The following is a 26,318-nucleotide window of genomic DNA, read 5'->3' as shown; positions in this document are numbered from 1 at the left end:
CTTTTTCTCCCCACTTGAAATAGAAAAACCTCATAACAAACATGCATAGGCAAGAAGACAAATCCCCGTATGGGCCATGTTCAAAACTACATCTCTTTATACACATGGAATCATGGTTGGTCATTTTACTGATTACGGATCTTAAACCTTGGAAAGTTTTTCACTTTTTCAGTGTTTGGTATTTTAGTAGAAGTACTTATACATAGTAGAAATTCTTCTGGTTTTCTTTACTTCACTCTGCATCAATTAACATGATTCAAACTGTAATACATGAAAGACGCCAAATGAAATATTTGTTAAGATAATATTTGTAAATCTCAGCACAGTGCCTTGGCACATAGTAGACACTTAATAAATTCTTGTTCTCTTACCCTTTCTTCCCCCTTTCCTTCTGACTGTGAACAAGGGGGCTCTCCAAGGTCCTCCTATTGGCTACATTTCTCTCACTTTTTAATTGCTTTCTCCTGAAAACCCTGGTTGAAATTGAGATTTCCACCAAGGCTGTTATTTTTCTTTTTGCTGGCTACCAAATTACAAGTATGATCCTCATCTTCATCTCTTCTAACTTGGCTACCCATTCCTTGAAGGAGTGATTAGCTGTTAACACTTAAACATGAATTAGTTTGTTTGATCTTTTCCAGCATGAAAGTAGGTTAAGTGTATATTTTGATAAAGATGTATAGGAAAGAGTGTAAGGCATGTGAAGGGCTTGAAGATGAGCTAGAGGGATGGGAGCTGAGAAACAAACCTTATTCACACTATGGCTTTGCCTTGAGCCAGCACTGTGTGGCTAAGTTCTATTAGGGTATGGATAGAGAGAGGACTGCACCAGGGAAAATATAAATGTGATGTTGAGGGGAGGGTGGGGCAAGGGGAGTGTCTTCTCCTTGTCAAGATTTAGTGAATCCTCAGGTATATCATGTATTGGAAATCTCTAAGAAACACAGGTCTTTTCTTCTATCAACCTTTTCAATATAAAAGTTTTATGATTGGGTCACACAAAAAGATGGTGCTCATAGAAAGAATGATATAGCTTACATGACTTTAGTCACTTCAATATGATTTTCACTTTTTTGAACCTATCTCTGTTCCCAGGATCACATGGACTTCCTGCAATTAATGATGGATTCTCAGGCCACAAATGACCCTGGATCTAAGGAGATAAATAACTCTCCAAAGGGTAATGTCATGATAAGAGTTTCTGAATATGAACAGAAGGATAAGCTCAGTGTTTCTAATAATAGTCCATCATAGTCAATTCGTCATTTCAAAATAAGTATTATTGATGCAAAATTTAAGGCCAAAAGATTTTTTTCTAAAGAATATGGGCTTTAGAGTCTGGAGATCTTAATCCTAGTTTTGGATTTATTAGTAGCTGTGTAACTCTGGGCAAACTCACTAGACTGACCCACAATCTATTCCTGTAATAATTGGGGATGTTGACCCCATGCAGCTTCAGAATTCTATGAATTTTTGTTGTTTTCCTCCCATTACAGAAATCCTCACCAGATCATTGTTATACTATTGCATTCAGCTGAATGAGTTCATAAAGCCTCCATCAGCAACCAATAAGATTCAGCTTACAATTTGGATGTCAGATGGACATTTTACAAGGACTAGGGAGGCACAATAAATTTAATATGACATTTTGTTTTGACCAGTCAATGACCAAAGCTGCACCCACCCTTGACCTAGAGTGAAATATTTCCATTTGTCTATGAATTTGGGTACTATCCAGGGTCCTGACCATTGACTGCTTTTCTCTCACATTTATAATTTGGTTCTCTCTCTAAAGCTCTGACTGAAATGGAGATTATGGCTCAGGCCATTACCTTTCTTCTTGCTGGCTATGAAACTACAAGCACAACCCTCACCTTCATTTCTTATAACTTGGCCACCCATCCTGAAATCCAGAAGAAACTGCATGAAGAGATAGACAGTACTCTACCCAGCAAGGTAAAAAGGACAAATAACGTTTATTTACTGAATTTAATTAATTGACTCAATTTGAGAAGTATCTTGTATGCAATAAGGGTATATTGTTTGTTTATTTAACCAGAATGGGGGAACAGCTATCACTCTGTCTCTGTCTGTCTGTCTGTCTATCTCTTCCTCCCTCTGTCCTCTTAAATACAATAGGATGAAAAGGTCAATAACATAGGAATGCAAAGACACCTCTTCTCCCTCACTCCCTTGCCTTCTAGGCTAGTAGTATTGACAGATTCTCCCAAGGTTAATAATTCTTATTGTGTCTTAAAATTGAACTCAGTCTAAGCAGGGGAAGGATAAGCATTGAACCTCTCATTTCAATGGTATATTACTAGTGAATAGAGATTCTAGGGAGGAACTTCCTCTGCCCATGTAGGTCAGTACGTTCACTACAAACTATAGTCACAGAGAGCTGCCTGAGAGGTTAAATAAATTGCCCAGGGTCCCACAGCCAGTATGTGTCAGGGTGGAGACTTGAACTCAAGTTTTTGTAGATTCAAAATCTAGTCTACGGCTACTTTTATATGATGCCTCTCAAGCCTCTAAGTATGCTGTATAACATAGAGTTTCCCAAGACTAGCAATGGAGAAGACATGTTTATCCTGTCAGTGGACAAAAGAAATCAATTAACTGTATCCAATAAACATTTAGTAACAAAGGACTGTTTATTGAAGGCCACTATGAACCAGGCCTGGTGAGGGAAATAAGGAATTACACAGTTCAAGTGTATTGCTAACCGAGGACTAAGTGACATTACAAAGACTACAGAAGATATGAAGCCACAGAGGGTGGAGGGTATCTAGCATGTGCTGGAAAGAAAGCAAAGTCCTTCCTGGGGAAAAAAGAAAACAAACAAAACAAAAAAAACCCAAAACAACCCCCCCAAACAAACAAAAGCATGTTTCCTAGAAATTGATGCAAAAGAGATAGAGAAATAAGCCAAAAGTTCTCTTGTGCTCCAAATGAGAACCACCCAATGCAATCCTATCTGCCATAGCAAATGTGTAGTATCAGTGTTGTCTGCTTAACTCAAAGCACTAAAGCCTTACTGATGCAGACCAAGGGGTGCAAAATCAATCTGAGTGCCTATTTTCCAAGAAGTATTAATTTTATTTCTTTGCAATGTATGTATTAATTACTAATAAGCTAGCAGTGTTGTCCAGTGAAGGTCCTAGGAGGGAATATTTAATAACCAGATAGTGATTCATAATTAGCACAGCAATTGTAAGTAAATTAGTGCTTCTAAATTATTTGAAAATTATTTGTTCTCTCCAGCGATTTCAAACATTTTCCTTAAAATTCTTTACACCATTCATTTGCTTAGCAACTCATTCCTTCATAGAAATTGCACAGGTAAGCACTGTCTTTACTCTTTGTCCAAAGTATTACAATTTCCAAGTTAGTTGTGTCTGAACTGATGACCTTTTAAGGTACATTTATTCAAATATAGCAAGAGGTTGCAAAAAACATTCCCTCAAAGCTGATAGAATGGATGATTTCAGAATTTCATCATCTCTCCAGCCACGAATATACTCAAGGTTTGTGTTTTGATCAAAGGAAAAGACAAGAATGAATGGAAGGTCAATGAATCAATATGAGAATTATGAATGAAAGAAAGTCATATTGGATCCAACCACCATATCCATGATGTGCTATTATGACTGCACTGAGGTTGGAAGCAAATATCTATTCTAACAGTGACAGGCTAGTATTTAGCATGAATGCCACTCATTTAGGAATGATCATACACTATTAATTCCTTATGGGTTTGAACTATATTTTCAGATACTTAGTATCTCCCAAAGCAGGAGCCCCAGGCTTGAAACCATGGTTGGCTCTTGCTTCCATAAAGAGCCATTTATGTAGCACTTTAAGGTTTGCCAAATGCCTTACAAACAGTATGTCATTTTATCCTCATGACAATGTGGGAGGTTGATGCCATTTTCATCCTCATTTTTCAAATGAGGAAAATGAGGCATATAGAGATTTAGTGCTTTGCTAGTAGGTGTCTGAGGCTGGATTTGAACTCAAATCTTTTTGACTTGAAGTCCAAGACTCTTTTGACTATACCACCTAGCTGCCAAATGAGTCCTTATTTATTAAAATAATCAGACTAGATTAATCCATTGGGTGCCCATCATTGTTCTTAGAGCACTGTCTTGCATGTAGTAAGCATCTGATAGATATTTGCAGATGGATTTAATTTCTACAAATATTGACTTCTTCCCTTAGGCAGTCCCCGCCTATGATACCATCCTCCAGATGGAGTATCTGGACATGGTTGTGAATGAGACACTCAGGCTCTTCCCCCTGGGAGGACGCCTGGAGAGAGTTTGTGAGAAAACTGCTGAGATCAATGGGATAACCATTCCCAAGGGGACAGTAGTGATGGTCCCTGTCCATATTTTGCATCATGACCCAGAGTACTGGCCAGAACCTGAAGAGTTCCGTCCTGAAAGGTACATGAAGGGGAAACAAGGGGATGGTTAACTTTAGAGGGCCACTTGTTGAGACTATCAGGAAAAGGTAATCTGGATACTTCTATGAAATGTGGATCATGCATGGTTAACCCCAGCATCTCCAGCCAGGGATCCTTTTTGATATAGGGCCATATACTGTGCATGGAATTTAATTAACTGCATTGAAGAAAACAATGAGACTGGCTTTGTGCAGCTGTAACACAGAGGGGTTTAGAGCATGATATTAAAACCAGAGCCATGGGGATACTGGCCCAAGGCCAGGCAAATCATCAACAAGAAGGGTAAAGATGTGTTGAAAATAAAATGTAATTTCCCATATATGGTTGTGAGAAAGTCTTATTCTGATATCAGTGTGGGGTCAAAACCTGACAAATGAGGCAGGAACCAGTGATGACAATAGAGATCCTGGCAGCAGGGAGCTGAGCAAGATTTAGAAGCCTCAGGTGTGTGTTGTAGCAGTGGTATTAAGTGTAGCTTCAGTCAGGGACAAGCCCTCATGATTGGGCAAAGGTCAGTATCTTCTCTGTACAAATCCACATGTTAACAATACTGATCATGATGATAGTAAGGATGAGGACTGGACCTATGATTTCACTGGTATAAAGAACTGCCTTTACTAAATGCAGGTAGGCATCTTCTCAGAAATTTAATGTATTAGAGTGCCTAGAGCTTTGAGATGTTAAAAGACTTGCTCAGTCATACAACCAGTGCGTGAGAAGAGCAACATACACCTGGGTCTTCCTGGTTCTGAGGTTCTCTCTTTTCTCTATGCTATGTTGACAATAATAATAATAGTAATATGTTGTTATTATTATTAATTAGTAAAAGGAAGAACTGGAAATTGAATCTAGGTAGGCTGATTCCCAGTCCAGAGATATTATAAAACTTGCCTTATAAATGTGCCTATGTTTCCTTCAAACAGGTTTTCACCGAGTACATTCATATTGGATAAATAAACAGCACAGCCAGGAATTCTGGCCTTTCATGAGATAGCTGAATCAGGACTCACCTCCCTGTGCTTAACAGCCAAGTCTATACCTAAAACTAACCCAGGTTGCATTGTGACAGGGGACAATGGTTTTGAGAGCCTTCCCTACAGTATGTAACTAGGGGAATTGTCCTGAGCTTTATGCTGCTGAAAAGGGAGACCAGGCAGCTAGAACTGCAGGGAGACCACAAGATTTAGAGAAGGAGGTAGTTCCACAAGCTGGTATCAAGAAAGACCTTAGATTCTTTTATATATATGGCTATATTTGAAAGGGTGGGGACAAAAGTGTGCATCCCTTCCCCTTCCGCTCAAGCTCCATGTAGTACCAATGCCTTCTCTCCTTCAAAATTGCTTTGATGTTTGCTTTAATCCAAATTTCCCCTGTTTTTAAATTTTTTTAAACCATGGATATTCCTGTCAGCAATCATAGAGATTGCCTGTCCTGGAGGGAGAGCTGTGGTATCCTGCTCTCCTCACCAATATCAATCCAGGGAACTTCATTCTTATGTGACCCCAAGAACTTCTTACGCATATAGTCCATGGTAAAATGGAAAGAATCTTGGGTTTGGAGTTGGAAGATCTAGATTTGAATCTAGGCTCTGTCACCTACTGGGTGTATAACCTTGGACAAGTCATTTAGCTCTGGGCGTGAGGGGCTTAGTTTCATCCTCCGTAAAATGAGGTTGTTAGACCACGGTAAGGTGTAAGGTCCCTTGCAGCTCTGTCATCCTATGTTCTCCACTCTTAGGCCCTAAAGCTTCCCAAGCTCAGGGTCCAGTCTTCCTACAAATGAAAGACCACATCTGCTAGTCTTGGGTAAACATCATTTCCAGATGGGTCTTGGTATGGTTGATGAATCCTCTAAATGTGGAGGGGAAGGGAAAGAGAGAATATCAAAGGAAACGTCCATGGAGTTTGGATCCAATTTGAAGACCAAGTAGGTTTTTACCTTCTCTTAGCCTTTGTCTTCACCTTATTCTTTGGGACCAGGTTTGATCGAGAAGGAAGAAAATCCATTGACCCATATGTATTCCTTCCTTTTGGAGCTGGTCCTCGGAATTGCATTGGAATGAGGTTTGCAATGCTGACCATGAAGACTGCCCTGGTCATGCTCTTACAGAATTTCACTTTGCAGCCCTGCAAAGAAACCCCGGTGAGGGAAATCTTGATCTCTTTTTGCAAATAGATTTTTAAGGGGTTTTAATTCAGGATCTCTGGACTTAGTATTCGATAGGCTAAGTCAATATAGCAAGTGATGCACGCTCCTTTAGGGACATTTAGTTCCCCTATTTTATGTACTCAATGCTTCCATATTTATTGATGCCTTTTGTTTTATATTGAATTCATCTCCAAATATACCCCACCATCCAGTGAACATTCCTTTGTAGCAAAGATTGAAGGTCAGGGAAAACAATTTAGCACAAACACTGACATCAATCACCTCTGACCATATATGCAACGTTCCATACTTACAGCTTGCAGCCTTTCCAGTGGATGAAGGCAGGTGCTTTTCTCTTGGTCATTATAATTACTCACCATCAATTGTCTCATTGTTGGTTGGAAGGGACCCCTACACCCTATTTCTCCTTACTTCTTATTCTGAGTTGTTAGAGCTATTAAGGCTCTTGTTAAATGGTCAATAGCAAATTCCCTCTTTGAAAAACTTTGATGGCTCTCCACTGCTTACTAAACTGAGTCTAAATTCCTTGGTCTGACCTTCAAGGCCCCCAATCTAGCATCATTCTGTCTTTCCAGACTTATCCCTCACTACTCCTCTATACTGAAGTCAAATGTGATTAATCGACATTCTTGAGACCCCTCCTGTGTTTTCCCACCTCTGTGTATTTGCTTATGCCAAGCTTTTTACCTGGAATTCCTTTCTCCTGGTTCCCTCCTCTGAGGCCCCATCTGTTGAAATGGCACCAATATTTCAAGGCTTCTTAACCAGTTACCTCCTTCATGAAACCTTCCCTGATAACCACACTCTACCCTACCTACACACACACACACACACACATATACACACACTAATAATTTTGTTTGTTTTGCTTTCATGGCAAATATCCCATACTCTCTTAGAGCAAAGTTTTTGTACTTGTCTTATCCTGTGCACTAGATAATAAGCTCTTGATGGAGAGAAGGAGTAATCATCATCTTTGGGTTCCCCATAAGTGCCTAGTACTGTGCCATATGTATAGTAGGTATTCAGCTGAATAAAAAAAATATTTGTCAGATTGAATTGAATAGAAATTTAGAACTGGAGAGGACCTATAACACCATAGTCATAGATTGTTCACAAGAAACCTTCTCTTGAAGGTTTTTTTTCCTAGCAGCTGGGCTCTCTTGTCTGGGGAGAATAGTGTTCAAGTCAGAGGGGTTAAGAGCATAGGTATCAAACACAGGGTCCATGCAACCCATAATGCTCTTTTTGAATGCAAGATTAGAATGTACTTAGGAAATATTTAACAAAATGAATTTGTATATATTTATATGTATATATGTGTGCATATACACATACATGTATATATGTATACACATACACTTATATATATGTGCATAGTTATATATATATATGTGCATAGTTATATATGTATATATAGCTCAGATTAAAGCATAGCTGTGAAACATTTAGCAAAAGGAATAAAAATTCAATAAAGCTTGGATCACATTATAGCTTGAAACGTAAGTCTATATGCAGCCACCAGGTATCCTCATATGTGGTTTAGTAGCCCCCAGTTTCTATTTGAATTTGAACACATTGGTTCAGAGGTAGAAGGAACCATACAGGCAAGGGTGTCATTAGACTCAAATGAAAGGATGTTTGTAAAGCATTTCGCAAACCTTGAAATGCTATGTAAATGTCAGTTCTAATTGTCATTATTATAAATGCAATATATAATATATAACAACGTATAATTGTCATCATAATTGTTATTGTTATTGTAATTAGCCTATAGTCTCCAACCTGGTAATGGCTTCATTCCCTGAGTCCTCTACTGCATGCAGCTTACTCAAGCCGTGTTTGTATAGGGTGTTCCTAAAGTCTGGACACACAGGCAAAAATGCATATTTTCAAGACATGAAATGAATGAAATTTTCAACATTTTATTTAATTGGAATGTTAACAAATAACATCTTCAATATGATTTCCATTATTTGTGATGCAAAGGTTGATGCACTTTGCAAGATTTACATGAACGTGATGCAGTAACTCCACATTGCCCTCAATTTTAGCACATTCACTCTTCATGGGTTCAATCATGTTGCATCTGTGATTTTCATTGAGTACACCTTTTCCTTTAGCATACCCCAGAAAAAGAAGCCAAGGAGGGTAAGGTCTGTTAATATTCCAAATATTTCAAAATATGCATTTTTGCCTATGTGTCCAGACTTTAGGGACACCTTGTATAGTAACAGAGCAGCGTGCTCTGAAATGTTTAATAACTGGGTGGGCAAGGGAGGCAGAAAGCATTTAAGTTTAGACCACATTAATAACACTTTCTTAAGTCTAGAACATCACCAAAACAATAAATCAATTCCTGATTGATGATTTCTGAGGTATAAATTCTGAAAATTTCACGTCAGAGCCAGTGAGAAATGGTACCACATACCTTTACCCAGGTCTGTCACACGTGCTATTTTTTATTCCTGGGATGTACAACCTCTTCACTTCTACCTCCCTAGATTCTTTCCAGGTTTATCACAAATACTATTCCTACTTGAGGGCATTCCTAATCCCCCTCCTCCAGTTATTTGTGTCCTCACCACTGACATCACTTCATATTTTTTTCCGTGTGTCCATAAACACACACGTATGTGTCTGTATACATATATATATATATCTTTGTCTCTCTCCCCACATATATGTATTATGTATATGTGTGTATGTGTATATATATATGTATATATGTACATATCTATTTATCTTTCTATGAACATGTATAGAATGTAAACTCCTTGAGGGCAGGGATTGTTAAGTTTTGGTCTTTGCATTTCCTAGCTCCTCACATATGCTAGCATATTGTATTGGCAATCAAAATGGGTTTGAGTGACATGTTTGTGACATCAGAGGCTTTTAGACCACATGGGTATAAGTCGCATTTTTGTGATGATTTTAGGTCACGCGGGTGAGTCGCATGTGTGACTCACCTTTGACCCTGAACAAGATATATAAAACCAGGGGTTGGCTTTCTTTTTTCATGGCTCTGAGCTGTAGCAGTAGTGATGCGTGACTCTGAGCCAGCCATTGTCATGCTCCCCGGCTGAACTCAGATGTTGGTAACTATGAATTGTATTTGGTCTGTTTGTAATTTGATTGTATTTTCTCTGAAGTTCAGGATGCTGGATTTTTCCCCTGAACGAAGTGAATGATATTTGTATGCTGGATAAAAGTAAGATTGTTAACCCCTTAATGTTGCTTTCCTTAGTAAAGCAGATCAAAAGGAACTGGGCTTTTGCAGCATTCTGTGTCCTGGTTGTTGTTGGTTTTACACCCCCACAGCAGCTGCTAGCCGGATTGTTGAAACACATCCTTAGCTTCTCTAGTTCCTTACATATAGTTGGTAAGCACTTAATAAATGCTTGTTGAATGAATCAAGTAATTCAGTACATTCCATTTGTTTTCCTCTACAGATTCCCTTGGAATTAGACACAAAGGGTTTTATGAAGCCCAAGAAGCCAGTTGTGCTGAAGCTTGTTCCTAGAACAAGCCTTAATGCGGAGCAATAGAAAACAAGGACTTGAATGCACAGAAAGAAGACCCTTAACTCTACTTCACCCTCTCATCACTCTCCTAACTCCTTTCAAATATAAAGAAAAAGAATAAAAATTGTCTATGAAAATGCATGTGAAATATATTCTGTTAGAGAGGCCATGTTATATAATGCATAGAATGCTGTGTTCAAATCCTGCCTCTCACACTTACTATGTGATCATGTGCAACTCCCAACTTCCCAAAGATTCAGTTTTCTCATTGTAAAATGGGAGTGCCAACACCTGTAGAGCACACTTCACAAGGCTTTTTTGAAGCTCAAATGTGGCAATGTGTCGAAAATTGCCCTTTTTTCACAGTAGCATTAGAAATCACATGATCATGGCAGGGTGTAGAGAGCCTATTATACTACCCCAGATTTTGTCTTCAGTCTTTGGGTACCTTTTTCTACATCTTCCCTTTCCCCAAACCATATGAAGACAAAAGGCAATCCAGAATTTTAAGATTTCAACTCTTTCCATTGGCCAGCTGTAGATTGTCTATGTTTTTCTGGGTAAGCCATCATAGTATTTGCAAAATAGGGACCATTTTATCTCCTTTATGTCAATGTTTATGCTTTTAACTCAATTCTATTGTTTTATTGCTATCATTAGCCTTTCCAGCATCATGGAAAATAATACTGGGGAGAATTCTTTTTTTAAATAATTTATTTTTAGTTTTCAACATTCATTTCCACAAGATTTCGAGTTACAAATTTTCTCCCTATCTCTCCCCTCCCTCCTACCCCAAGATGGCATGAATTCTGATTGCCACTTCCCCCAGTCTGCCCTCCCTTCTATCAACCTTCACCACCCCTTCCCCCTTACTTTCTCATAGGACAATACAGATTTCTTTACCCCTTTGCCTGTATATCTTATCTCCCAGTTTCATGTAAAAATGATTTTTAACATTTGTTTTTAAAACTTTGAGTTCCATATTCTCTCCTGTCTTCCCTCCTCACCCACACTCATTGAGAAGGCAAGCAATTCAATATAGGTTATACATGTGTCATTATGCAAAACACTTTCATAATAGTCATGTTGTGAAAGACTGTTTTTCCCTCCCTCTTATCCTGTCCCCATTTATTCTATTCTGTCCTTTGACCCTGTCCCTTTTCAAAAGCCTTTGCTTCTAACTACTCCTCCCCCAATCTGCTCTCCCTTCTATCATTTCCCCCTTTCTCTTATCCCCTTCCCTCCCTACTCTCCTGTAAGGTGAGATACCCAATTAAGTGTGTATGTTATTCCTTCCTTAAGCCAAATCCAATGAGAGTAAGGTCCACTCATTCCCTCTCACCTCTCCCCTCTTCCCCTCATTGTAATAGCTTTTTATTGCCTGTTTTATGTGAAATAATTTACTACTGGGGAAAATTCTAACCTACTGTCTCAGCCCATCCCATCTCCAAGAACAGTCTAAAACATACTAACTTCTCATCTCTTTTGCTTTTCTATCCAATTTTACCTTACCTTACCTGTAAATTCCTTCTGGTAGACCAAGTGTCTTTTGTCAGGCCTCCTACACATTGCTCAGTGCTCAGCACCTTAAATATCCTGTGTGCACAATAATATCAGTTAATGCTAATAGTGATTAATGTCACCCTCTCTTAATTTGTATTTTGATACCTGATTGAATTATAAAAATTATATCTATATCTACATGTCAGACAGTAAGGCTGGGACAAACTCTACACAGGATTGCAAAAGAGAGGCCAGACACATTAACATGATGCAAAGACAGTCTACTCTGTAAAGACTCTGTCCTGGCACAATGCAACACATGGGAATCCTTTGTGCTTCTTTGTGACCCTCCACTATGAATCTTGGTCCTTGAAAGACCCCATGGCAGCTCCATAGTAAGTTTTAATCACCTTGCCAAATAGGTGACCCAGATAAATGAAGGGAGAGGACAAATGGTGAGGCTTCCTTACACTACACCTATAGATACCTTTCATTTGACTTTTCTACAAAGGAAAGTGCTTTTGGAGTTAAAGGACCAGAATTCAAATTCCACCTCTGGTTCTTACCTCTAGTATGACCTTGTGCAAATCATTTAAACTTTCTAGGCCTCAATTTCCATATTTACAAAACCAAAGGGTTGGAGCAGCTAGGTGGCACAATGAGTAGAGTTCCAGCCCTGGAGTCAGGAGGACCAGGACCTGAGTTCAAATCCAGCCTCAGTCCCTTAACACATGTCCTAGCTGTGTGACCTTGGGCAAGTCACTTAACTGCCAAAAAATTAAAAAAAACAAAACCAAAGGATTGGATTATGTTCCTATGACTCAAATGACTATTTTTAAGGCTTGTCTTACAGAGGGAGAAGAACAAGAGAAAAGTAGGCCATAAAATTGGTTTCTAAGATGTATTACAATAATTTTAAGTAAGGTACCTGCCAATCACAAGAGGCCAGGTATATAGGCAGGAGCAGATAAAAAGAAAAACCTTATGATAAAGAAAATTAAGAGTGACATTCTAGAAAGATGTTAATGTGAGTCAGAAATTTCCAGGCTCTCCAGATTTCCTCCACAAACAGAAAATCAACACAAAATGAACATCGAGCAGCAAAAATAAAGGGGTAAAGCACTAGTTCTCCTGATACATCTTAAGAAAACTCAGATAAGACTCCATGGGCTGAGGTCTGGCCTGAGTGAAGTGTAAACAACCCCTGACCACTCCACTGAATTGACAAACAGTAGTCTCATAGGGAAGTAGACTAGGCCTCATGAAATTTCACCAAAGGAACTTGTACTTCAGGAACTTTTACTTCATGAATTTTCATCTACGGAACAGCAGATGGCTTGTTGGGGGGAAGATTGAGGGATTCCCTTACCGGTTCTGGAGGTTGGGCCTGGCAGAGCTGAGGAGATGATCCCAGGCTGTGGCTGTGGCTGAGGGCAGGAGGTTGGGGTGGGGAAAGCAGGTGTGTATGGTGCTGCAGGAAGCAAGAACATTTTTTGGATAGCATGCATGGAGCCCTAACTGCGGCATAAGGGAAGAGGAGAGGAGTCCCCGAGGTTGAGTCCAGGAACAGAATTGAGGAAAAAAAACAGTAAATAGGATCAGAAACCTAGGGCAACAACTAGGGATTGCAACTTGATTAGAATAGTAATAATTAGCTGCTAAAAATAAAATAAAACCAAATAAAAATGAGTAATCAAAGGGAAAAGACCCCGACTGCAGATAGCTACTTTGGTGTTAAAAAAGATCTTGGTTCATCTTCAGAGGGTGCTAGTGAGCTTAAAAAAGCCAATTTTACACCAAAGAGTAACACCAAGTGGTCACAAGCCCGAAGAGAACTATTGGAAGAACCTAAAAATAAATTCAAAAATGAAATAAAACAATGCAAGAAAAATATGAAAAGAAAGTTAACCAATTGGAAAAAGAGATACATTTTTTTCATGTAGAAACTTTAAATATACATCATTTGGATTCATGAGGTCAGATGCAAGTACAAATTATGTTTAACAATATGCTTTTGAGGTTATACATGTGAAGTCTAGCATAATACTTTCATAATAGTCATATTGGGAAAGGAAACGTAGAGCAAAAGCAAACAAACAAAAAAATCTCCAGAAAAATAATGTAAAAAAATGTGCTTCAGTCTGTATTCAGACACCATCCATTCTTCCTCTGGGAATGAAAGACATTTTTCATCACAAGTCCTTCATTGTATTGCTGAGATTAGCCAAGTCATTCACAGCTAATCATCTTCCTACAATATTGCTGTTACTTTGTACATAGTATATTTCACTTTGCACCAACTCATGCAAGTCTCTCCAAGCTTTTCTGAGAGCATCCTGCTCATCATTTCCTGCAGCACAAAAGCATTCCATCACAATCGCGTACCACAACTTGTTCAGCCATTCCCCATTTGATGGGCATGCCATTGACATTCGATTGATTGCTACACAAAAGAGCTGCTATGAATATTTTTGTACATATAGGTCCTTTTCCTTTTTGATGTTTTTCATTTCTTTTGGGATATAGTCCTAGTAGTGGGATTGCTAGGTCAAATGCTATGCGTGGTTTTATAGCCCTTTGGGCATAGTTCCTAATTGCTCTACAGACTAGGTTGAATCAGTTCACAACCCTACCTCAACCTCAGCAATTCTTCCTCCCTTAAGTCACAGTTAGGGCTCTATCCATGCTGTATGGAACTTGTTCTTGCTTCCTACAGCACCACAACCAGGAGTTAAACAGGTGCTGCCTCCTTTCCCCTACCCACAGCCACAGCCACAGCCTGGGATCATCTGCTCAGCTCTGCCAAGTCTGACCTCCAAAAACAGCAGGAGAGTCTCTTTGAGCCAGTTCTGATGAGAGTAAGGTTCACTCACTCCCTCTTACCTCTTACCTCTTCCCTGAGCAGTAAAAGATTTTTCTTGCCTCTTTTATGTGATATAACTTACCCCATTCTACCTCTTCCTTTCCCTTTCTCCCAGTACATTCCTCTCTCATCCCTTAATTTTATTTATTAAAGATATCATCCCTTTATAATCAACTCACACCTTTGACCTCTGTCAATATATATTCTTTCTCCGTGCCCTAATGAGAAAGTTACAAGTATCATCTTCCTATCTAGTTTAACGTTATTACGTTCCTTACGATTTCCCTTTTTATGTTTCTCTTGAGTCTTGTATCTGAAAATCACATTTTCTTTTCAGATTTGGTCTTTTCATCAAGAATGCTTGAAAGAGGAGGTCAGAGGTCCCTGGAAGCAGCTGCTGGCACTACTATTTCAGTGGCTTCTAAGTCCTGCTCCTGGTTGGCTGGGGCTGGGGCTGTACTGGCAAAGCCTATGTTGGACTGTGTTCCACTCTCACCTATGTGCAACAGACCTTTCCTGCTGACCTTTTAAGTTGTCTTGGCCTCTGTGAGCTGAGAGTTCTGAAAACTGCCACTGTCACCAGCAATTCATTTACGCTGAGGCTTGCTCTTAATTTGCTGGGCCCAAGTCTGAGCTGGCATGGCCTGTGTTGGACTGTGCTCCTTTCTCACCGTGGTGCAACAGACCTTTCCTGCTGAACTTATATGATGTCTTGGGCTGGAAAATTGTTTCATCCCTTCTTTTTGTGGGTTGTATTGCTCTAGACTTTTTTAGAGCAAATATTTAAAGTTATTTTGAAGGGCTTAGGGGAGAGCTTATGTGAGTCCCTGACTTTACCATCTTGGCTCTGCCTTCAGAGATACGAATTCTTAAGGAAGAAAATAACTTATTAAAAAGTAGACTTGGGCAAGTGGAATCAAACGACCAAGAAATTATGAAACCAGAAAAAATAGAAGAGAATCTGAAACATCTCATTGGAAAAACAAGTGACATGGAGAACAGGTCAAGGAGAGACTTTATAATAATTCTTGAACCACCTGAAAGTTATGATCAAAAAAAGAATCATGGTACAATATTACAAAAAAACTATTAAGGAAAATTGCCCTGAAGTGCTAGAACTAGAGTGTAAAGTATAAATAGAAAAAAATCTTCTGTTCACCACCTAAAAGATGTTACAGAAAGAAAACTTATAGGAATATCATAGCCAAGTTTCAAAATTCCCATATTAAAGGGAAAATATTGCAAGCAACAAGAAGAAACAGAAATGTAGTCAGGATATCACAACACCTAGCAGTTTCTACATTAAAAGATAATAGTTGTTGGAACAATATATTCCATAAAGCAAAGGAGCTGGGGTTGCATCCAAGAATAACTTGCACAGCAAAGTTGAGTATAATCCTGAATGATAAAAACAGGAAATTGGCTGAATTGAAAGACTTTCAGGTATTTGTAACAAAAAGACCAGAAGTCAAGGGAAAATTGGATACAAAACATCTAGAAGAAGTATAAAGAAATCATTGAAGTCTAATTATAAGGCACTGATAAAGGCCAAATTGTTTACTTATGATATATGAATATACTTAAGTATTTTATTTATTTAAAAAGTATTTTATTTGAGAAGAATGCTTAAAATTGTTATCATTACTAAGATAGTTTGAAAGAAAAGTTGGGGCTGAGTTGTGTATGATAGTGATTCAAAAAAACAAAATTGGGTAGGAAAAGGTAAAAAGGATTAATTATCTCATAAAATCGGGACATGAAAGGAAGAACTAATACAGAGAAAACAGGTGGGGGTGGAGGGCTGCTAATGTTGGGAACCTTACTCTCACATGGGTTGAGGAGGAAACAAAGCGTACATCTTGAGAGGTTTAGAGGTCTTCTGAACTTCTGGAGAGGTGAGAAAACTGGGGGTAGGGTGGGAGAGGAACTTTTAGAAAGATGTGTAGATGAACATTAAGAGGGTGGGGAAAGTCATAAGGGAGAGGCTTTTAAGGGGGTGAGTAAAATAAAGAACAAAAGGATAAGGGGAGAAGATATGGTAACAGGAATAGGGTAAAAAGAGAGACCGAGTAGGAAAATAGTGAGTAAAAATAAGATGGAAAGGAAATTCACAAATAGTAATTATAACTTTGAATGTGAATGGGATGAACTCACCCATAAAATGGAAATAGATAGGAGAAAGGATTAAAAATCAGAATCCTACAGTATATTGTTTACAAGAAACACATTTAGGAATGAGAGATACACACTGAGACAAAATGGACGGTTAGAGTAGAATTTATTATGCAACAGCTGATGTAAAAAAGGCAGAGGTAGCAATTATGAACTTAGACAAAGCTACCTAAAATAGATTTAATTAAAAATCATAAACAGGATAACTTCATTTTGAGAAAAAAGGTACCAAAGAAAATGAAGCAATATCAATACTGAACCCATATGCACCAAATAGTATAGCATCTAAATTTTTAAAAGAGAAGTTAAATGAAATACAGGTGGAAATACATAGTAGTCTTATCATGGTGGGGGGAGAGTCAAGATGGCGGCTGGAAAGAAGGGACTTGCTTCAGCTTTCCCCCAAATCCCTCCAAACACCTGTAAAAATGTCTCTGAACAAATTCTAGAGCTGCAGAACTCAGGAAATAGCAGAGGGAAGCAAGTTTCCAGCCCAGGATGGCCTGGATGGTGGCAGAGAAGGATCTATCACATGGTGCTGGTGTGTGGAGCACAGCTGAGCGTGGCCCATACCAGGACAGACCAGGGGGTCACCTGGAATAGGCCTTAGGGCCATTAATCGTTGAACTGTGGCAGTTATCAGACTTCTCAACCCACGAAGGCCAAAGACAACATTGCAGGTTAGTGGGAAAACTGCTAGATTAGCTTAGAAAGCAGTCAGGCCCCAGCCCTGGGGGTAGCAGAGGTGATGGGTGGTGATGAAAGCAGCAGCAGGAGCCTCTTGTGGATGCTTCCAGAGCTCCAGCATCAGCTGATTCCTGAGTCTCTTGCTCACATAGTGGGAGACATCAAGCAGCAGACTAGAGTGGGAGGGCAGGGCTTGCTTTGCCCTGCTTAGATCTGGGTCACAATCCTGGTTGGCGTTTCTTGGGGGAGGAGGAGGGCTGCTGTGGCTGAGCTTGTGGTGACAGTGGAGTAGAAGCAGCCCTGAAAACAGCAGCATAAAACCCCTAAAGCTTGGGACAAAGCACTCTCTACTCTACAAGCAGTCATACCCTGACAAAAAGCTCAAACATCAAGTAGTTGGCTGGGAACATGGCCAGGCAGCACAAAAGGACTCAGACTCAGACTCAGAACCTAGAATCTTTTTTGGTGACAAAGAAGATCAAAACCTGTAACCAGAAGAAGTCAACAAAGTCAAAGAACCTATATCAAAAGCCTCCAAGTAAAACATGAACTGGTCTCAGGCCATGGAAGAGCTCAAAAAGGATTTGGAAAAGCAAGTAAGAGCAGTAGAGGAAAAATTGGGAAGAGAAATGAGAGTGATGCAAGAAAACGATGAAAAACAAGTCAATGACTTGCTAAAGGAAACCCCAAAAAATACAGAAAAAAGTACTGAAGAAAACAACACCTTAAAAAATATACTAACTCAAATGGCAAAAGAGCTCCCAAAAGCCAACGAGGAGAAGAATACCTTGAAAGGCAGAATTAGTCAAATGGAAAAGGAGGTCCAAAAGACCACTGAAGAAAATACTACCTTAAAAATTAGATTGGAGCAAGTGGAAGCTAGTGACCTTATGAGAAATCAAGATATTATAAAACAGAACCAAAGGAATGAAAAATGGAAGACAATGTGAAATATCTCATTGGAAAAATCACTGACCTGGAAAATAGATCCAGGAGAGATAATTTAAAAATTATTGGACTACCTGAAAGCCATGATCAAAAAAAGAGCCTAGACATCATCTTTCAAGACATTATCAAGGAAAATTGCCATGATATTCTAGAGCTAGAGGGTAAAATAGAAATTGAAAGAATCCACTGATCTCCTCTTGAAAAAGATCCCAAAAAGAAAACTCCTAGGAATATTGCTGGCAAATTCCAGAGTTCCCAGATCAAGGAGAAAATACTTCAAGCAGCCAGAAAGAAACAATGTGAGTATTGTGGAAACACAATCAGGATAAAACAAGATCTAGCAGCTTCTACATTAAGGCATCAAAGGGCTATGGAATATGATATTCCAGAGGTCAAAGGATCTAGGATTAAAACCAAGAATCACCTTTGCAGCAAAACTGAGCATAATGCTCCAAGGCAAAATATGGATTTTCAGTAAAATAGAGGACTTTCAAGTTTTTTCAGTGAAAATACTTTCAAACACAAGAATCAAGAGAAACTTGAAAAGGTAAACAAGAAAGAGAAAGCACAAGGGACTTACTAAAGTTGAACTGTTTTATTCACATTCCTACATGGAAAGATGATGTTTGTAATTCATGAAACCTTTCTCAGTATTAGAGTAGTTGAAGGGAATACACACACACACACACACACACACACACACACACACATATGTATATATATAGAGAGAGATAGATAGATAGATAGATAGATAGATAGATAGATAGATAGTTAGAGGGCACAGGGTAAGTTGAATATGAAGGGATGATACCTAAAAAAATAAAATAAAATAAAAGTAAGGGATGAGAGAGGAATATATTGAAAGAGGGAGAAAAGGAGAGATAGAATGGGGTAAATTATGTCACATAAAAGTGGCAAGAAAAAGCAGTTCTGTTGGAAGGGAAGAGGGATCAGATGAGGGGGAATGAGTTAATCTTGCTCTCATTGAATTTGACTTGCGGAGGGAATAACATACACACTCAATTGGGTATCTTACCCCACAGGAAGTAAGGAGAAAGGAGATAAAAAAGGGGGAACAATAGAAGGGAAGGCAGATAGGGGGAGGAGGTAATCAAAAGCAAACACATTTGAAAAGGGACAGGGTCAAGGGAGAAAATTGAATAAAGAGGGACAGGATAGGATGGAGGGAAATATAGTTAGTCTTTCACAACATTAGCATTGTGGAAATGGTTTGCATAATGATACATGTGTGGCCTATGTTGAATTGCTTGCCTTCTTAGGGAGGGTGGATGGGAAGGGAAGAGGAGAGAGAATTTGAAACTCAAAGTTTTAAAAGCACATCCTCAAAAGAAAAAGTTGTTCTTGTATGCAACTGAGCAATAAGATATATAGGGAATGGGGCATGGAAATCTAATCTGCCCTACAAGAAAGTAAGGTGAAAGAGAATGGGGGTGGGGGTGGGGTGACAGAAAGGAGGGTTGACTAGGGAATGGGGCAATCAGAATATATGCCATCTTGGATTGGGGGGAGGGTAGAAATGGGGGGGAATTTGTAACTCAAAATCTTGTGTATATCAATGTTGAAAACTAAAATATTAAAAAAATAATAAAATAAATAAATAAATAAAATAGAAAATAGAGTTGGAATCAACCTGCCATGATCAGAATGTAGATCTAGACTATTGGTATTAAAGCAGCTTAAATAAAAGATTTATATTTGCACAAATAAAAAAAAAGATAGTAGTATTATAATAGTTGAAGACTTTAATCTTCCCCTCTCAGAATTAGATAAATTTAACTAAAAGTAAATTAGAAATAAGTTAAGGAATTGAATAGAATTTTTGTTAAACTTGATATGATAGATATCTGGAGAAAACTGAATGGAAACAGGCAGGAATACACTCCCCTCCCCCACCACATAGTTCATGGTACCTTTTTTAAAGACTGACCATGTTAGTTCATAAAAATTTTATAGTTAGAAGTAGAAAAGCAGAAATATTAAAATTATACTTTTTAGATCCTAATTCAATAAAAATTATATTTAATAAGGGACCAAGGAAATATAGATTAAAAATAAATTGGAGATTAAACAACTTAATCTTAAAGAATGAATGGGTTAAAGAAGAAATCAAAGAAACAACAATTTCATTAAAAAGAATGACAGTAATGAGACAGAACATCAAAACCAAAAGAGATACAGTAAAAGCAGTGACTATCTCTTAAAGCTTATATAAATAAAAGAGAGAAAGAGCAGACTAATGTATTGGATATGCAGTTAAAAAAATTAAAATCACCAATTAAACACTAAATTGGAAATCCTAAAAATTAGAGGTGAAATGAATAAAACTGAGAGTTAAAAAACACTCATTAGATTAATAAATAAAACTGTGAGTTGGTTTTATGAAAAAAAAAATTTAAAAAAGAGAGAAGAAAATCAAATCACTTGTATAAAAACTGAAAAGGCTGAATATACCACTAATGAAGATGAAATTAAAGCCATTATTAGAAGTTATTTTTCTGGAAGTATATGCCAATAAACTTGACAATTGAAGTGAAATGGAAGAATACCTTAAGAAAAAATCTAAAAATTACCTAGATTAGCAGAAGAGGAAATAAAATATCTAAATAGACTTAATTTAGATAGAGAAGTTGAACAGGTCATAAATGTTTTTCCTAAGAGAAAATCACTAGGAGGAAATGGATTTACAATTATCAAACATTTAAAAATCAATTAATTCCAACTTTAAATTAATTATTTGGAGTAATAGCTAAAGAAGGGATCCTACCAAATTCCTTCTATGAAACAAATATGATACTGATTCCTAAACCAGGAAGAGTAAAAACAGAATATGAACAATTTCATTAATGAACATGGATGCAAAAATCATAAATCAAATACTAGCTAAAAGATTACAACAATATATTATAAAGATTAAACATTATTTTCAAGTTGGATTTATGCCAGGAATGCAAGATGGTTTAACATAAGGAAAACTGTTAGCATAATTGATTACATCAATTATAAAAGTTTAAAAAATCATATGATTATAGCAATAGATGTAGAAAAAACTTTTGATAAAATTCAACACCCATTTTATTAAAGACACTTGAAAGTATTGGTATAAATGGATTTTTCCTCAAATTGATTAAAAAAATGCCACACTTATCTAAAAGCAGAAACATTATTTATAAGGAGGATAAACCAGAAGTCTTTCCAGTACGATCAGATGTGCAACGAGGATACCCACTGTCATCAATATCATTCAGTACTGTATTGGAAATCCTAGCAATAGCAATAGCCGAAGAAAAAGAAATAAGAGGAATCAGAATAGGGAAGGAGGTTTGCAGATGATATGCTGATATATTTTAAGAATCCCAAATAATCCATTAAAAAGGTAGTTGAAATGATAATTTTAGCAAAGTAGTAGGATCTGAAGTAAATCCACATAAATCGTCAGCATCCACAAACAAAACTGCAAGAAGAGATGGGAGGGTAAGTAACTTGCCCAGAGTCACCCAGGTAGTAAGACGTGTGATTTGAACTCAGCTTCTCTTACTCCTGAGCAGTTGCAGTTGTTCTGGGACTGGAGGAGAAAGTGGGGCTTCTGAGCTTACAGAGTCCTCCCTCACTCAAATAAAAGTCAATTGCAAGTCATGTCATCATCTCCCTGATGTCATGGTCTTCTTTGAGAATGAAAGACAACTACATGTCAGGCACAGTGCTAAGTTCTTAACAAATTTTATCTCATTAGATCCTCACAAAACCCTGGAAGTTAATGCTATTATTAAAACCATTTACAGTTGACAGAGGTTATGTCACTTGTCCAGGGTCACAGAGCTAGTAAGTGTCTGAGGCCAAATTTGAACTCAGAACTTCCTTGCTCCAGGCTCAATGCCTAGTTTCCCGAAAAAGGGGATTGTACATTAAACTGCAAATACATATTAAATTTATATTGTTTATTAAATGCATACAAAATATACAATAAATTCATTTAGTGAAGTTGACCTGGATGAAGATCCAGCAGAGAAGAATGAGAAAGAATAATAAGGTAGGAGAAACAAGATAAAACACTGTTGGAAGAAAATCTGGAGAGGAGTTAATCAACAGCTTCAAAGACAGCAGAGTTCAGAGTAGTGGGATTGAGAAAAGGCCATAAGATTGGGCCATTAACAGAGCAATGGTAATTTTGGTGAGGAAATTTTCAGGTAAATAATGGGGTCAGAAGCTAGATTGCTAAGGGTTTAGAAAGAAGGGATAGGAAAGGAAGTGGAAGCACCAGAAATAGGTTTTCTCAAGGAGTTAAGTCATGAAAAGAAGAGATATATGTTAAAAGCTGGATTGGTTTGATCAAATTAGGATTTTTAAAGGATGGGGAACATAAGCATGTTTCTAGCTGGTTGGAAAGGAGCCAATAGATAAGGAGAAACTAGAGGAGGAGGAGGAGGAGGAGAAGGAGGAGGAAGAGAGGGAGAGAGAGAGAGAGAGTGTGTGTGTGTGTGTGTGTGTGTGTGTGTGAGAGAGAGAGAGAGAGAGAGAGAGAGAGAGAGAGAGAGAGAGAGAGAGATTAAGGGGGATGAATGGGTAGATATAAGAGGAAGACATTAGAATGATGTGAGATGAAGAAGGGAGAAGAGAGAGTTCTCCTGAATAGCTTCAGTTTTCTTTGAAGAAGCATAGGGTAAGGTTTTATACTGAGAAGATGAGAAGGGAGAAGTGATAGGAGGTCTGAGGAGGAATGAAAGGCTTGGAAAAGTCATTGTGGTAATTGGGGTAGTGAAATCATTAGGAAGGTGCATAAGGATTGTGTTGTTTCAGTTAGGGCCCAATCGAGATTATAGAGAATAAATTTGTACTGTACCCAGTCAACACAATTTTGTAGTTTCCTCTAACTCCACTTAAGCTGCTTATAAATAAAAGCAAAGGCAGTTGATGATTAAAGTAATCTAGGGAGCAAGGGTCTCAGTTGTAGAAGACAGCCTAAAGCTGAACTATTCACCAAGCGGTCAACAGAGGAAGAGAATGTACCAGAGCAGGAGTGATGGGTGACCTGGGAAGATCTGAGGAGTGGAGGGTTTGGAGGTCATGCTGAGGTGAAGAAGAACAGAGTTAAAGGTTGTTAAGCAGGGGCAAAAGTGGAATCATGAAAAAAGATAAAGCAATACATTATTATGTTTAAGGCTCACAATACTTTGCAATGAAAGGCATCATGAGTAGTAGAGAAAGAACCAGCCTTTGAGTCAGACTGGCATTCACATCCTTCTTTGGACATCTTCTGGCTATGAGACCCTGAACAGGTCACTTAAATGTTTATGTCCCAGGCAACTCTCCAAGACTAAAAGTTGCCAAAGTTTCTTTCTTGGATTGGCAAAGGGAGTTTTCTCATTATACTGACGAATTCACTGGTCCTGCCCTAACCCACTGTCTCCTTTTGGGGAAAAACAAACAAACCAAACCAAACAAATAAAGCCAAACCAAACCAAACCAACCAAACAAACAAACCAAAAAGCATCACCTCAAAACAACCAGATACCATGATCACTATTTTACAGATGAGAAAACTTGGACTCAGAGAGGTTGTTGGTGTTGTTGATGATGATGGTAATAGCTAAACATTTGTATAGAACCTACCTGTGTCACACTGTGCTAAGCACTTTTCTGATTATTATCTCATTTGATCCTTACAACAACCCTTTGAGGTAGGTGCTATTATTATCTCCATTTCATAGATGGGAATAACAGGCAAACAGAGGTTAAGTGCCTGATCCAGGGTCACACAGGTAGAAAGGAAAGAAAGAAGGAAGAAAGGAAGGAAGGAGGGAAGGAAGGAAGGAAGGAAGGAAGGAAGGGGGGAGGGAAGGAGGAAGGAAGGAAGGAGAGTCTTCCAAACAATTAGAGATCTCCCCAAAGTTGGAATAGAAGGTGGTGACTACCACCTCACTTGTGGTATTTAATCAAAAGCTGGACACCAACAAAAATCTATTTTCTCTCCCTCTTATTTCCTCTCCACCACACCAAAAAATAAAAAAAAATTCTCCTAGCAGATATGCATAGTCAAGAAAAACTAATTCTACGTTGGCCATGTAAAAAAAAGTTTCATTCTGCACCTGAATCTATCCCCTATGGGTATGGAGGGGTGTAGCATGTTGTATCATAGGTCCTCTGGAATTGTGTCTGGTCACAGCATTGATTAGAGGTCTTAAATCTCTCAAAGTTCAAGAAGCTTTTATTAAGCACCTTGGCTGGTTGGTTGGTTAGTTGTCCTTTGTTCTCCAAGAGGACCAAAACGACACCACTATGCTAGAGTCAAGTCTCAATGTGTCTGACTGTGCCTGATCAGACCGATATGAGCTCGGAATGCTCTACCACAGGTTGGGTACAAATAGTACTCTATTTGGGGTGGGTACTCTAAATTTGAGCATCATGCATTTCCTTTGAGCTGTTTCAATTCTGCTTTGCTCATAGAGCACAGCACCTTCTCTGATGTGGGCATGCCATGCTGAGCAGTCACACAATCCCATGTCACACAATCAATTCCAAAGCTTTTGAGAGAGATCTTAAGGGTGTCCTTGTATCACTTCTTCTGACCACCGTGTGAACTCTTGCCCTATGTGAGTCCTCCACAAAATGGTCTTTTTGGCAAGTGTAAATTTTGCATTCAAACAACGTGGCCAGCCCTAAGGCGTTGCACTCTCTGAAGCAGAGTTTAAATGCCTGGCAGTTTAGTTCAAGTAAAGACCTCAGGGCCTGGTACCTTATCCTGCCAGGTGATCTTTAGAATCTTGCTTAAGGCAAATCAAATGGAAGCAATTGAGTTTCCTGGCATGACACTGGTAGACTGCCCAGGTTTCACAGGCATACAACAATGAGGTCAGCACCACAGCTCTGTAGACCTTCAGTGGTAGTAAGTTTAATACCTCTTCTCTGTCATATTTTCCTCTGGAGACTAACAAACAGTAAGCTAGCTCTGGCAATGCATGGGTCAACCTCATTATCAATGTGTACATCCCTAGAAGGTACACTACCAAGGTAAGTGAACTTATCCACAGTAAACAAAACTTCTCCATTTGCTGTAATTGATGGTTCCACATATGGATGGTGTGGTGGTGGCTGATGGAGACCCTGTGTTTTCTTGGTGTTGTTAGGCCAAAATTAGCACAAGCAGAAGAGAATTTATCCATACTTTGTTGCATCTCAGCTTCAGAGGCTGCACTGAGTGCACAATCATCTGCACACAGAAAATCATGTACCAACTCTCTGTCCACTTTGGTCTTGGCTTGTAGCCTTTTCAAGTTGAATGCCATTAGTCTCCTTTCATGTCACAAACATGTGGTGCTAATTCTTTTTTTTTAATTTTAATTTTCATTTTACAACATTTGGTTCTACATAATTTTGAGTTCCGGATTTTCTTCCCCCCCCACATCCCTCCCCAAGACAGCATGGAGTCCCGTATAGCTTTCATGTATAACTTCGCATTGAATTAATTTACACACTAGTCGAGTTATGGAGAAGAACTGTGATCAATGAAATGAATCATGCGAGAGAAGAGACAGGACCAAAAAAAACAACCCAGAAACAAAAACAAAAGAGAGAAAAGAAAAAAAAAGGAGGGGGGAGGCTAGCATGAAGTGTGCCTCAATTTGCATTCATTCTTCATAGTTCTTTCTCTGGATGTAGACAGCATTCTCCATCGTGAGTCCTTTGGAGTTGTCTTTGTACCTTGTGTTGCTGAGAAGAGCAAAGTCTGTCAGGGTTGGTCCTCACAGAATCCATATATCTGTGGTCGTGTATAATGTTCTCCTGGCTCTGCTCCTCTCACTCAGAATTATGTCGTGTAGGTTTTTCCAGGTTGTTATGAAGTCCGTATCATCCCCATTTCTTATGGCACAATAGTATTCCATTACCTTCATATACCACAGCTTGTTCAGCCATTCCCCAATAGATGGACATCCCTCTGATTTCTAATTCTTGGCTATAAGATTTCAAA

At 38.5% G+C, this 26,318-nt stretch overlaps 1 protein-coding gene across 1 annotated transcript in view; it reads left to right on the top strand.

Annotated features, from left to right (window-relative positions):
* The window catches only part of LOC118830187 (cytochrome P450 3A24-like), a 64,615-nt gene extending 54,430 nt beyond the window's left edge, over positions 1-10,185 (top strand). The window contains exons 9-13 of the mRNA XM_036737097.1: positions 1,096-1,180; positions 1,796-1,956; positions 4,222-4,448; positions 6,448-6,610; positions 10,090-10,185. Of these exons, the coding sequence (XP_036592992.1) occupies positions 1,096-1,180; positions 1,796-1,956; positions 4,222-4,448; positions 6,448-6,610; positions 10,090-10,185 (732 nt within the window). The remainder of the gene's footprint in view (positions 1-1,095; positions 1,181-1,795; positions 1,957-4,221; positions 4,449-6,447; positions 6,611-10,089) is intronic.
* Positions 10,186-26,318: the final 16,133 nt, after the last annotated feature.

Source organism: Trichosurus vulpecula, chromosome 1 (genome assembly GCF_011100635.1).
Source record: "Trichosurus vulpecula isolate mTriVul1 chromosome 1, mTriVul1.pri, whole genome shotgun sequence".
NCBI lineage: Eukaryota > Metazoa > Chordata > Mammalia > Diprotodontia > Phalangeridae > Trichosurus > Trichosurus vulpecula.
The sequence above is the reverse complement of the archived record's forward strand: the minus strand, read 5'-3'. Positions and strand labels throughout refer to the sequence as shown.